Source organism: Pararge aegeria, chromosome 17 (genome assembly GCF_905163445.1).
Source record: "Pararge aegeria chromosome 17, ilParAegt1.1, whole genome shotgun sequence".
NCBI lineage: Eukaryota > Metazoa > Arthropoda > Insecta > Lepidoptera > Nymphalidae > Pararge > Pararge aegeria.
Genome location: NC_053196.1, coordinates 9,199,824 through 9,215,336, shown reverse-complemented (window position 1 = coordinate 9,215,336; position 15,513 = coordinate 9,199,824). Strand labels below are relative to the sequence as shown.

General features: G+C 35.7%; 1 protein-coding gene across 1 annotated transcript in view; it reads right to left on the bottom strand.

Moving 5' to 3' along the window:
- Nucleotides 1-15,513, bottom strand: part of LOC120631257 (pickpocket protein 28-like) — a 69,549-nt gene that overhangs the window by 10,796 nt on the left and 43,240 nt on the right. Inside the window, exons 2-3 of the mRNA XM_039900741.1 lie at nt 455-631; nt 141-270 (exon numbers count right to left, since the gene is read on the bottom strand). Coding sequence (XP_039756675.1) covers nt 141-270; nt 455-570 — 246 coding nt within the window. The 5' untranslated portion in view covers nt 571-631. The remainder of the gene's footprint in view (nt 1-140; nt 271-454; nt 632-15,513) is intronic.

Sequence of the window (15,513 nt, the reverse complement as noted above, 5' to 3'; positions counted from 1 at the left end):
ATACGGCTTATTACATAAAGCGGTTATAAGGGGTATGCGTGGAAAGGAACGGCTAGCTAAGTTAGAGCAATCTCAGTTAGTTTACGCTCAGTTATCCAAAGGGGTGTTACGATGAAACTACATGTACGATAGGTACTTACCTTCAGTATTGATTCGGAGTTTTCAGTTAACAAAACGATCGAGGGACTTTTCATCCATTTCCAGTATGACTTCCAAATTAGGCAACCGCAATACGAGAAACATATTAGAAATATAAGAAGCCAGACAATTCTGAAAATTGATACATGTGTATCTGTGAAACCTCACTTAACACATCACATCGCAGATAAAGACAGGCTGCATGGGTTTATCTACGTTCATTCTTTATTTTTACTCGTGTCTACGAGTATACAGAGTTAATAAAAAATACCAGAATGTAGCATCCAAATATTTTAATTTAATTTAATATACTTACTTTTCTACTGGAGTTCTTTCTCTCTCTTTGACCTCTTTGGAGATACGATTAAATTTCTCGAATCCCTCCAAAAATTGTTGCTTGATGGACTTCTTTTTATTTCGTCTCATTCTCATTCTTACTATCCCATCCGGCTTCTCTTGATCTACCACGTCGATATTTTCATCGAACTGGGTTCTGTAAACAACAAAAACATCTCTACACCTTTTAGTCTATAAAAATATTGCAGAAAAAATTACTGGATGATATTTTTGTTATGAGTTTTAGGTTTTACTTTATATGTAGTTTTATTTGGGCTTATATTATGAAGCCATTAAGTATGTCTTGTTATTTTAGGTGGTGTTATTTTAACCAAGAATCTTAATATTTAGTATGATTGATTAGTAACTATACTAATTTTGATTAGTAAGTACGTACATAGTAGTCTTGCACACAAGTTTGGGTGTCTAAATTTACGCTGTATGAGCAAGCCGATTGTTATATTATTATTAATTCACACCTTACCTTGACTGTGTTTCCATATTCCTAATAATCTACCTTGCCGTAGTACGATTATAAAGTGACTAAATATTTTGCCTAAAATAATGGTGGTCGTTAATAATTATGTCCCAAGGGTTTTACGCACGAGCCCCGCTACTTGACGATGAGTATTTTTAAATAATCGACCCTAATAGGTATTTTAGCTTTCATCGTGCTTGGCCTTGTTCTAAAATATTATTATAATATATAGGATAGGCTAGAATTTTACAAAGGACTGTTCAACAGCTCGCCACTTTGAAATATGAAAGTAACAAAAAACATTAAGTAAATATGCCGTTATGTCGCGATACAAACTGATACTTCAATTTTATTTACTAGCTGTTGACTGCGATTTCAGTGGCGATTGTTGCGGTACCCTGTTAGCTACTTTAAAAAGTATTTTACATGGATTTAAAGCGGTAATGGACTAGTGATTAGGATTTCCTTTCGTGGGGGCCAAGTTCTATCTACAGCACACAATGATGCATTTATAATTTTTCGGGTTATTTAAGCAATTCAATCATGTTTACCTAATACTAAGGTTGCCTTACATAGATCGCTAATAAGCGATAGGACCGCCTTTTGTATCCTGCTTCGCTGTTCATTTTTCTATTCTTCTTTTGTTTCTTTAACTTGTAGTGGTGGTAATATTATATATGCGAAAGTACGTTTGTTTGTTCATCAATAACGCAGTAACAGAGCAACGGATTGATGTGATTTTTTGCATGGAGATAGTTAACTATATATAGAAAAACTAAGTTCCTATGGGAAGATAAGAACTGATTGACAGCCGTATGAGCACTTCATATCCTGTAGAGTACTTAAATTCCCTAGAGCTGTCAGGTGTGCCCTCACATAAGCTACAATTAAAATCAGGTGTTCTGGCTATTCTAATGCGTAATTTAGATGCTCCGAGATTATGCAACGGAACAAGGCTTCGCGTCACACAACTCGGGCGGAATATTGTTGGTGCCTCTATTTTGACAGGGACGAGTAAGATTCCCCGGATCCCTATTATTCCCACAGATCTACATTTCAATTCAAAAGGCTGCAGTTCCCCCTCATGTTCAGTTTTGCCATAACAATAAATAAGGTACAAGGCCGGACACTACAGGTAGACGGGGTACACTTGGAAAACCCGTGCTTCTCACATGGGCAGCTACACGTGGCGTGTTCGCGTGTGTCCGAATCTCAAAATTTACATAATATCTTAACGTTAAATGGAAAGACACAACATTGCTCAAACGAGCGTCCTGAAATAGTGCACTGTTCTATATTCGGTTTCAGTCAGTTAGTCATTCAGTGTTATTACTTACAAAAAATAATTTTAATTTTGATGTCTCACATAGATGATAATGAACGTTTAAGCCACGTCAGTTTAGACATAGTCTTTTAGTGTTGTAAATGTTAAAGTCAAAGTCAAAAATATCTTAATTCAAGTAGGCCCATAGGTGGCACTTACATGAGAAACATATTTGTTTTACGTACATTACATGAGAAACATATTTGTAAACCACGCGAACGAAGCTGCGAGTAAAAGCTAGTTCTTAATATATGTTGATGTACCGTCTAATCTGAATCCTTTAATATTATTGCAACAATGATGGTTCTGAAAGGCTCAAAGCCCGCTCAATCGTTCTTAAAGTTGTCACTGTTATGAAACGGTTTCTACGCGACAAAAGGATTAATGTTACAAAAGGGATGACTGTATTATTGAGAGCTTTAAAGGTTTATTGTTTCGGAAAGCTCGGCATTTCTCATTTCCTTGTATCCTTTCAGTATTGCTTTTACATCCGGCGTTGATGGTAGACAGCAGAAAAAAATCTTTCGCTGATCGTAGGTATCACTTAAACATGATAATGTGATTCCTAAGGTAATCTTGGACGTATCAAGCATAAGCTTCAACAAGTTGTTAAAACAAATTGAATACAGAGAGTTTATTGTACAATTGATGAATTTCTAATGACAAGTTTGCTTAAAAGCAATCTCTCACAAGATAGAAAAATGAATTTTAAAATGTAACATGCAAATTGCTGAAAAGAGCAGCATAATTTTAGCCCGGATTAATCAACTGTTCCAACGCGATTCTTTGAAAAACTAAACAAACGCGGATGAAGTTAGCGGGCATAAAGTAGTTATTTAATATACGTGTTATGTGATATGTTCGTTGAGTCGTCCGACTCCACGAACATATTTATATATAAAACATAAACATAAAGAAAGAAATAAAATACAAAAGGCTTATCGCTTAATAGCAATCTCTGCCACGTAACCTTTGTATTGGGAAAAAAGAAGAGGAGAATAGACTACTGGTAGTAGAAAGTTTGACATAGCTAGTTGATCATAATCGGTGCTTTATAAATGCCTTCTGGCACAAATATGTCAGGTATGTACTCTCACAAAGATTCTAGTTCTTTTAAATCGAACTCATATTCGTCCAATGCGCCAAAATACCAATTTATTTTATTGTTCATGTGGACCGCCGACATTTGCTTTCAATCCAATGGTAGTGAATTAACTGTACACAACGAAATATCCGGACATTTTTGTTTGAAAATTTTAAGCTACAAGTTTGTATGCTTTTATCTTGAATTTGTTATGAATTTATTAAAGTTTTGAAGCAAAAACCCCCTTAAAGAGAGTTGTCAATTGCCCTTTCAAAGTTATCAATTAAATATTAAACAACGTTTTTGAGTGACTTTATAATTTTTAAAATTATTTTTTATAATTTAAAAAAGTATTAAACAAACAGTGGCGCAGGCACGAAGGTCTTTTGTTACAGCTTTGAGCTTCATCGGAAATGTGTAAAGTGGGTCATTATCCAGGGAATGAAGAATCGACCGCCATCCATTTGCGCTGGTTTGGATCGCTGTAATTACATCCGCCTTACAGCCACACCACTTTTTATTTGCGACTTCACGTTGAAATAAGGAGTAAGTAGGAATAATATTCTGTAAAAATCAAAAAAAGTAAGAAAAGCCTTCTAGCAGTGAACAGAGTGATATGAATGGCTAGTAGGCTCAGAGTCACTAACGTTATCAAATCAGAAATGAGGAGTTTAATTGAAAAACCAAACAGGGGCAATGGTTGAGGCGCATAGCTCGGAAAAGCGATCAACGTTGGGGTTCAAGGTGCTGGAATGACGACCTTGCACCGGGCATCACAGCATTGTTAAACCCCTGACGTGGTAGACGGCTGATGACATCAAACGAGTCGCAGGGATCCTCTGAACCCAAGACGGTATTTGGTACTCCCTAAAAAGACATGATGGATGATGAATAAATAGAAACAAATGTAGTCTAATGTCGTATTTTTATACCTACATATATAAATAATTATCGCGCTTTAAAACTTAAAACCATACACGCGCTCTAAAGCGTTTTGTTGGCGGGTACATAAGTATCATAAAAATATTATAGTATAATTGTAATAATTGCCGAGTCATGCGGAGAAGTGGAAAAGCATCGCCCATAAACCGAATAATACTTCAAAGGACATGCAAGGAACAAGAGGACGTATTCTTTGCATGTCCTGCGAAGTGAAGTCCTTAGGTTGATGGGCACAGGGCGGTAGGTACGTTTTAGGACCAGGCGTAGGCCTCATGTGTCTGTAATTATAATTATGGCACAGAATTACAACATACAGAATCATCATTCAGCCATTATTGCATGCAGTGCATTGTGGCCAAAAATAGTGAAAATGCCCTGAGCACATCTCTTATAAACTTTTCTCCATTTTATGGTAAACGAATTACTGAATTTTATTTTATTTTAACGAATAACTAATAAATTTAACGAAAAATTAATTAACTTTAACGAATAACTGAATATTGAGAATTAACATTAGAAGTAAAATAATTACTGTCAATTGCTAAATAAATGAAGTGACTATCCGCCTGTTTGAAAAATCGTTCTAAAGTGGAGTGATTTTTGGTGGAAGAACAAACAGATGGTGAAAAATTTATTATTAAACTACATTCAAATAACGACCAAAAAATACATAAACAGGAAGTGGATTATACGAAAAAATCCTTTTGTAAATCCAAGTTTCACTAAATTGACAAAGCTTTTCTCGTAACGACCTGCAAAAAACCTCTTGAGAAACATTTTGCTCTTTTATTTGCTCGAAGTTGTGTAATCGCATAGAAAGCAGCAGAGGCAGCTGCTGTCTTTGTGCCGAAAGCAAATATCTTCCTCTGAGCTAGCAGAAATTAAGAATATACCTACCTATAATAGTATGATGAATATACTGCAAGGCATACTATCCGAGAAACGGATTAAATAATGTATATTATGGACCACATGTAATAAAAAAATCGGCTTCGGCTTAACCAACGATTATTCCGATCATGATCCCGAGGGAACCGGTTCAATATTGCAGAGACGTTTCATTCGGTTGACCCAATTATTATTTTATTTCTGATAACCTCAACCAACTCTTATAGGCTAAATAATATCTAACTTGGTATGAACAATATTTGATTAATACTGGACGAATTTGATTTTTGGCTATCAGATAGCCAAGGTCACATTTTGTCAAGAACAGTTTAACAGTTGATCGTTACCTACCCTAGTTTATTTTTGACTTTCTGGTATGATGCAGCTTGAAAACGTACTCTCTTAGTCTGCATCATCACTTACTAATAGTTGAGAGAGCAGTCAAGCAATCGAAAAGAAGAGGATGGAAACAATACAAGTCATGTAAGTGTATGAGAAGTCCTTTAATCTGTACCTATACTTAGTTAAACCTTTTTTTCCCCATTACGTTCCACGTCCTGCGTGATACTTTAATAAAATTATTATCAAGCCAAAATTGTTAAGCCTTATGACCAATAAGTACCATTTTTTTACCTAAACTTATACAATTAAGGAAAGTAAATGTAAAAAGACAAAGTGAAAATATAATATCAATATTTTTTTTCCTTTTCAATGTATTGACCTGCAACAAAAACTGGCAATTATGAATATTTTTTTTTTACTTCTCGTAAAATGTTCTTCTTTGTGATGACTTAAAACATGTGTATACAATAACAAAAATTCCGCTTTAAATATAAAAAACATTATTTGCGCTACAGTGTGATGTCTTAGTTCAAAACCGCAAAGTTAACTAATTGTCGATTTAAAAATGTTTATGTTCATGTCCTTTACCACAGAGGCCAATTCGATTCTGCACTATTTACTATATGCACACATTAAGCGTTTACAATGTTCGGATTTTCGTTTTCAAACGCGAAATTTAAAATAATATGTGTAACAGAGAAGCAAGTACCATTTTTTTTAAATAGGTACCTTTTTTAGTAACTTATAATGAGTATAACTTAAAAGTTAAAGAATGTTTACTACCTTACGTTATAAACCGGGTAATTGTTTTTTTTTATCCTAGTTTGAAGATTCTTTGCACCCTTGAGCCTGTCGACTTGTCTGGTTCTGCACATTTCTCTTAAATAACAGATAAGGAGCTTAAATTCTCAAATAATACGATATAACCGTGGTCAAGCTCGCATTGCAGGTATGTAACGTATTGTTAGTTGGGTATTTTGCTACTTAGACAGTATGAAGACACATTTTGATATGGTAAATATAAATAGTTACTTATTTAATCATTAGATCCTAGAACCAAAGTCAAGAAGAATAAACTCAATGGAGTTTTGTTACAGAGTTGCCTTAGCCATCTACCCATCTACCGCCTCCCTCAACAGATCAGCTCCATGTCATAATAATATGGAATTGTCGTTGAATTTACGAATCTGCCATTCATCGTTAATGGAATGAAACAAACAAAATTTTAGCTCAACCGAAAACCGGGAATTGGGTCAAATTTAACTTGCAAGATTTGATTACAGACAGACAGACACCGGGTCCGGTGGAACGAAATAAAAGCTTGTAATAAAATACGAAATTACGAAACGTATTTTCCCCCCTATTTGTTATAGCCCAGTTATGAGATGAAAGAGATATTGTTTAACAGTCATTCATTTATTTTCCTAACTCTTTGAAGTTCGCATCGTAGGTACATTTTGGCCTAGTTTCGTACAGGTACACTGAGTGTGTGGTGGCAAATCACGTGCACTCGTGTGTTCCCGTTTCCGATGATGTGCGGTGCGTGGAATGTGGAATAATAGAGCGATCGTGTCGTTATTTGTTCGTGCTCGCGACAAATGTTTGAAAATTCATTTAGGCTGCTGAATATTTCCCGAGTCAGATCATTTTTAGGTAATGAGTTTAACAGTCATTGGCCGATTGGTGCTGTGGGCAGTGACCCTGCTTTCTGAGTCCAAGGCTATGGATGCGAGTCCCACAACTGGAAAATGTTTGTGTGATGAACATGAATGTGTCTGGTGTTTATATATATATTATAAGTACTTATATTCAGAACCCATAACACAAGCTAGGCTTACTTTGGAGCTAGGTGGCGATATTATTTAGTATTTCAGTAGATATGGGTTCTCCAAACGATTGCTACTTCAGCTATGAGACTCTTTGATCGACGTCGGTACTTCTAGTCCTTCTACGGATTAATAATTTTTGATTCAATCACGTATAGATGCTACCAGGCCTTCTTATGAGGCCCACTCTAGCGACCTCGATTAAGAGCCGTAAATTACCCCTGGCAACATGCACTGATAGAAGACTGGTGAACCGAAGGGAGACCCGAGATGCCAGACCAACCGTGTATTAAAATCAGTTACTAGCCTACAGTTTATACAGACGGACTTATTAAGGCCGCATATTACATAAATTACTTTTATATCCACTATTTATATGAAATCAAAATGTATTATTAAATGTTTGCTCTCGGGCAATATAACTTAAGTAAAACACAGTATTTCACATTGAAGGAATGCACGGTAGAAGGCGTCTCCCGAAGGGTCAGCCGGAGGTACTGCGATAATAGGCGTTGGACCAACTTGCCAAAACTGCTCTACGGGTAATTAAATTTGTCTAACATTTCTACCGTTACTATCAATGTTTATCTATTGCCAGACATAGACAATTTTATGGGGGTTTTACTCTCAGCCAGCTATAATGCTGTATGTCCGCCTTGTCCACTCTACCAACATTTTATATCAAATTTCATTTAATTCGATCCCATTTTTAACATATGTAATGTGTTCAAAAAAGTCGGTATTTTTTTTTACTTGGTATTTACGGTTTTGGTTAAAAATAACACGTGTTTAAACATAATGAAAGTCCTTTTCTAAAACGAGAATGGTATTTGGCTTTTGTTTGCCTTTAGATTTGCCTGCTGCAAGCCACAGCTTGCTTTATGGAGATGGGCATAGGCGCCACGGAAAAATTTCTACGAAGACGAAGTTGCTGGCATCAATAGCCTATATTAGGTGCTGTACATTAGTGCAGACCAAAATATAAGCCCAATATTATGATATCTTGGCTGAGCATCCCGAGAACTAAAACTTCAGTATTCTGTAACTGAGTTTGGCAATAATAAAGTTAGAACTCCTTAGGCGCTACTGAAGTTTGTACTTGTTGGTGATTTCATGCATTGATTGTGTAAATGTTTTATTCATAACAAATTTATGCATATATACCAGTTTTCGTTCGCTGATTTAAACATTCACGCATAGGTATATAAAGGGGTTGCGGTTTAAACTGACGACCAGTGATTTTTGAACATATGTCTGACAATCGTTTTCACAAACATTACTCAAGCCTCACAGAGCATCCCAACGTATTAGAAGCTTAACCGATCCGATTTCTAATTAGATTAATGTCACACTCATGACTATGTATTAGGTAGTAATATTTGGAACACAATTTACTTGAAAATGAAGTGATCAACAATTACGTGTACAAACTATTCATATTTTTATAATGATAAAATTTCTCTGTACGTGTTTACAAAATGTTCTTACTATCAAATATATTGGTCTTCACATATCTTTATTACTTTATTGTAAATGTACAATACGTATGTTGCAATTTTTAGCATTAAACTCAGTTTTTTTTTAGATTATACTTCTAACCATCCCTTTTATTTTCCTTACATTTTAATCTCTTCCGTAGGCTAGGGTCACTTATAGATAGATATTATAGAAATAAGTGTTTAGTTTTCAAAGCAGATTTGACGGCTGATTGGCGCAGTGGGCAGTCACCCTGCTGTCTGAGTCCAAGGTTGTGGGTTCGAATCTAATCGAAAATATTTGTGTGATGAACATTCATGTTTTCAGTGTCTGGGTGTTAATCCATACAGTATAAGTATTTATGTTAATTATTCATATAATAATTCATTAGTTATCTTTGTTAGTACCCATAACACAAGCTACGCTTACTTAGGAGCTAGATGGCGATGAGTGTATTGTCGTAATATATACTTTTTTTAATATCGTAAAAAAATAGGAGTGACTCATTTGGGCTGCTTTATATTCGTGTAAGGTTAAAATATAAATCGCATTATTTTTTTTTGGCATATGTAATTTATTCCAAGGCTCCCCATTGATCACAGCTTTATTGTAGCCTTTAATGACAAAGGATTCACAAGTGACACCATAATGGAATCGTGCGCGTTCAACAAATGGCAGACATCTTTAACGACATCCTTTTTGTATATTTCCTTTGTCACTCAACAAAAAAGCAAGTCCAGCATGTGTTGCTCTACTTAGATGGCATTTACTACCCTTTTACGTGACTCCACTTACGTTAGCAAACTATAGCTATATTTATGCACTTTTATCCAATGGTGTGATTAGGCATTTGAAAAATTAACTGTTGCCCTAATAAAACTAAATATTAAATGCCTAATTTAACATTATTGTTAGTGGTTTAGACTAAAAGACCTGTGCCCAGCAGTGGGATTGATGGCTATAGGCAGATGATAATATTGATGCAATACTGTAACGTGCAAAATTACTTCAAATTTTTGATTGTCAAGTCAAAAAGATAAAAGCTGAAAATTATTTATGCGTTAAGTAACTGAGATAGCTAACTTTATCGAACTCCTCAAGCTCCGTGACCTCGCCTAGCCCAAGGGTATTTTACACCTCTACTTTTATCTTTATCTGTGTCATCATAATGACAGCTGTCACTACGCGATAGTGACTGTACTGCCCAGTAAGTTCATTAAATAGTTTGTTTGTAAGATAATATTTTATGAACCAACGATTACGCATCAAGACGTACTGGTTCAGACGAAAGCAGTTACAAGATTTTTCAATCAAGAGTTTCTGATTACGGTCTTAGAGTTTGGAAATTAGCTTTGTTACATCGCTGGGCCTAGGAGAGCCGGTTATTCCTATATTAATAACATGTGATTATAAACAATAAGATCATTAAACTCATTAATCCACACTGGAGCAACGTGGAAAGTCTAGGCCCTCTGAATTTTGAGGTCTTTGCCCAGCGGTGGGACACGTAATAAAGAGGATTCAACGGAAATGACGTTCAAGACGAAAAATTAAGATAATATCGCCCTTCTTATTTTCACAACTCGCAGCTTCCGGACTTATGAATTTTTTTATTTCACTTTTGCATGCCCACCTAAAAAAAGACTCCTTTCCATATTTAGCATAAAAAGCTTGTGCGGAGAAAGCTCTTTATGGACATTAAAACTGCCAGCGTGAGCTCATAAACTTTAATATTTAATTTATTCGCCCGTTTATCTTTTTCAAGCAAATTATGATAAATTTACAAATGAAAATGCGAACAGAATATTTTTTGAAATATGCAGGTTTTATGTAAATATTACTGAGGTCATACTTACTAAAAGTTTTTGTATTAAGATGAATAGATAGTAAATTTAGGATACATTTATTATTTTATGTATGTTATAGTCTAAGTATCTACAAAACTTTGAATTCATTAGTACCATCGTGTGCAGAAGTGGATCCAGTGTTCAGTAGGAACTTCTTAAATGGCTTTGTAGAATGTATTAATCGCCGCCTCCGAACTTGTAAACCCCTGGTCCTTCATTTTTATATACCTACTTACTTTTGAAAAAAAAAATCATAAGATTTAAGGCAGTGGCTTTTTAGTGAATGCGACATAATTTCCACATTAGACTACGTATTTGTTATCTCGGCGGAATGTACGGATGTTTATCGTGGTGATGGGAGACATTGCTGCAAGGACGTTCTTCGTGAGATTTTCTCATTCTGGCAAGCAATCGTTATATGTCAAATAGTATAGTAGTCGTAAAATCATTATAGTAAGTAAACATATGGGTTTTAGTCAGCATAAATAACAAAATACGAAAAGTAATATTTGGTAACTAAATCGCAGTACGTTATCTTATGTAGAGCTTGTATACTCATTGGATCTTAAATTAAAATTAAAATGGTAGCTGCCTGGTTTGTGAAAGCTCTATAAAATACGATATTAATAAGGCTGATTATGATACAATAGTAGGGATGTACCACTCCAATACGCAGTCATGTAACCTGGTAGGTCACTATATATTGAAATAGGAGATCACAGATTCAATCCCCGCCTCGCATAATTTTTGGAATTCGTAACTCTAAAATTTTCGTAGGTCGGGGGTAACACTTTGGTCTTTAAATACTTTTTTACTAGGCAATTCGAATTTGGAATAGTTTAAAACAGAAAACAGAAGTCATTAAACCCCATTTTAAAACCCCCATCATGTTAAAACAAAATAAGAGTAAAATATAGCAAAAGAGGAAGTTATGATAAAAAATTGTAAAGGAACACTTCGTCGTTAACTCAAGCGGAAAAACATTTGTTACAGTGGAAACTGGGAAATGTGCAAAGTGAGTCATTTGTATCCAGGGGGTGACGAAGTGACCCCATTCATTAGACGCTGTTTTGTTCGTTAAAATTATCATAAGCTTGCAATGGTCTTGGTGACCGCAATTTTCGAGTGTTGCTTTAACAGCATTTCGCCGTCACCTGAATTACGCTGGAAATTCATGAAATTTATTATAAAATACATGACCCGCTAGACTTCGTACAACCTAAACGGAATTTGTTGAAAGTAATCCAAAGTGGTAATTGCCTTAAATGACTTAATTTTTTTTTGACTGTTGCCTTGGGTTCCCAAAAAAGAAAGCAAATATGCCGAGTCTGCCGAGAACTGGATGTATAACCGCAGTGCCGGATTAAGCAAGAGCGGGGCCCGTAGCAAATTCTTTCAACAAACCCTTGATCTGCTATGGGTTCTTAAAAATAAAGTGGTAAAAATACAATGCAATACTCAATAAATTCAAATTCAAAATTTCTTTATTCATGTAGGCACTTATGAAGCGTTCATACATATATGTTTACATAATTGTAAGGGGATGCAGCCCGATGGCTGCCTGCCTGCCTGCCCGCTTGATTGCCCGCCTGCCTGTCTGCCTGGCTGCCTGGCTGCCTGCCCGCCTGGCTGCCAACCTGCCTGCCCGCCTGGCTTTCACCTGACTGCCCGCCCGGCTGCCTGCCAGTCCGTTTGCCCGCCTGCCTAACCGCCTGGCTGCCCGCCTACCGTGCCTGCCGTGGATGGAAGTTGTCGACTGTCTGTAGTTTATTTAATAAGTGGGGCCAACTTTCGCGCGGGGCACGTAGCAATTGCTACGCTTGCTACGTGGTTAATCCGGCACTAGATAACCGATTTTCTAGGTCTGAATTAGGCCTTCACCTATTTTAGTGTATAAAGTTTGCTACGTTCCTGTGCCGCGCAAACAAGATCATGTTTGGGGACACCAAATAAATTTGAAGCTAGGTGGCTATACTCCGACGAAAATCGACTTGAATCCATTAATAATGTAAAACAATAGACCTTTACCTTCCTACCGTACTTAAAAGAGTATGTTCTAGCGTGTTATATAACTGTCGTCGATATCCACTTTATATTTTGTTATTTAGCTTCTATGATATGGACCAGTGTCCAGGAATGAACATTACTGGTGATCATAAATCCGACTAATATTATAAATGCGAAAGTTTGTATGGAAGAATAGATGAATGGATGGATGTTTGTTACTCTTTCTCACAAAGAATATTTCACCAGTTAAACTGAAAAAGTTTCTTCAAAAGTTTATTCTTCTATTTGATTGTCTGAAAAATGTTTATTTTTCGTTCACTGGTTTTAATGATAATATAATCCATTAGAACGCGGCTAAGTAGAGCGGTTTCGTGACTTATCTTCAACATTAAGAATGAAAATCTGGCTTAAATAAGTTAATTTAATAAGTTAATTTCAAAATATGTTAATTTTTATCCTTAAAATCTTATAATAATCACTAGTTGTACCCTGCCACGCTTCGCTGTGGCACATTGTGATTGAATGGTTGAGAAAAATAGATAAAAACAATCCTTGATGCGTATTATAAATCATGCTAAAATTTCAGCCCGATCATTGGCGAACTTTTTGAGTTTTTGAAGCGTACACAAACCAACATAACATTTTTATATATATAGATATGTATTTTAGCACTAAAGATGTCCCTCCTACTTTCAGAGGCAACCAGTATTATTTGGAAATTATAAATAGTTGCAATCATTGACTGCAAATCTTACATAGACTCTTCGCACTTAAAGTTTTAGTAGCACCTATTAAAGCATTTTGTGGCCAAGCTTGTCCAGGGAAGTCCCTACTACCCCCATGCCTATTTAAGCTGCTAAGCTGCGTCCAGTCCGAAGGGTGTCATTTCATAGGATGTGTTCCTTGCCTGGAATTCAAAGTAATCCTCTGTTTATGTAACAAATTATGGTTTTTCAATAACCATTAGGTTACCACAGCTTGGTCCATCATTTATTACTATAAAAAAACCTTTAGGATGTTATCAACAATTATAATTATATGAATAATTTTAACGCCCCCACAATCTCCTCTAGGACTAAAATTTTTCGAAATCTGATAGTAAGTGACCTTAATTTAACAAAGAAGAAACTTTTATTAAATTTTAAGTCTGTGGGAATTTTAGTATAAAATTTTCATTTTTTTTTCATTAGCACCCCCGTAACCGATTTTGTGATTTAAACTTTATTCAATACATTCTTGTTTGCTCGTAACATAGCCCAAAAAAAATCTGAGTCTGAATCTGTGGTGCACCCTGCCGTCTAACCGACGAGGCTCTGGCGACCGACAAGTGGCGGTATAACTACTTCAAATTGGCTAGACTGAATAAATGGCACAGACCGGTGTCGGGCAGCAGCGACGCCGGTGCGATCAGTCTAGCCCTGCGATGACCAACCCGCCTGCCCAGCGTGGTCATTACCGGGCAAATCTTTGTATGAATGGATTTCATGTCTAAAAGAGTTAAAATTCAAAATTTAGATTTTTATGATTTTTTCTAATAATTAACGCCTCTGCACTTCGAAGATTTAACACTTATAAAAAAGTTAGCCTATCCATTAAGTCAATGTATCCTCTACATGGATGCAAAATTTCAATTCAATCGGATGTATAGTTTAATAGTTTTAACGGAACAACCGTAAAAAACTATAGATTTATATATTAGTATAGATATAGATTGTTGTTTACAGAGTGCGCCTTTTAACCGAAACTTAAACTAAAGTCAAAATTCCTCCAAAACAACTTCTATCTCTATACAGTAAACAAAGTTTTACAACGTCATGTTAGCTTTGTCTTTGCAGAGATTGGTTTGAAAAACAACTTAGTTCTTATTTTAAGTTCGCTGTTTAGATTTAACCTATTTTTTATGTGCAGTGTGCCTTTTTTATCAAGAAAAACATAGTTTAGCTTCAAGAACAATTGTAACAAAATCTAAGCAATCTCCATAGTTTTGTTGAGGTAGGGCATTATCACCATCAGTCTTATTAATATTTCATCAGACCCTCTTATGCATGCAGGAGAACTCTTAGGCATGCAGGTTCCCTCACGATGTTTACCGTGGAAGCATGTGATACTTTTATTAAAAACGCACATAAGGGGCGCGTTCATAAAAAACGTGAGATGTTTAAAGCCCCCCACCCCCTTAAACATCGAGTAAAATTCGAGTCGAGGGGGTCGGAAAATATCACGCAATTTATTTTCTGATTGTAACAAAAAAGTTATAGGTACTATTTTGGTCTATTGGCCTTTTTACAATAACAATCTAACTGGTTAACGTAGGAAACCCATTTTGAAAAATCTCAGGTAAGATTGGGGGATGGGGGAGGGGATTAAATAAAATCTCACGACATCTCAACATGGGGGGAGATAGGTACAGAAAATTTTAAAAAAAACCTCACGTTATATATGGACATGGCATCGTGGCATAGTTTGCTACTAATAGTGCACACCTCCAGAATAGAAGTAAGAGAATATAATCAAATACACATTTTAACATCTATAATTGTGTATTAGAAAATACTTATAATGGTCTATATTATTTCAAAATATTTTTTTTTAATAGTAGTATTTTGGAACTCTACTCAAGTGTGTAAGCCTCACAAGAATTATTGGTTGACAGTGTCTACAAGGTGGTAAAAGGTTTTCGTGACAGAGCTTCGTATTATGCTTATCTCTGCCGCTAAGCAGCACTGTTTTGCTCTGGTCTGGCGTGGTTGCCGCTGTTATTAATCCAGAAACTTTAAATTAATTTTCATTTAATAATTAAAATTTATCAAATAGCTGATCGAATT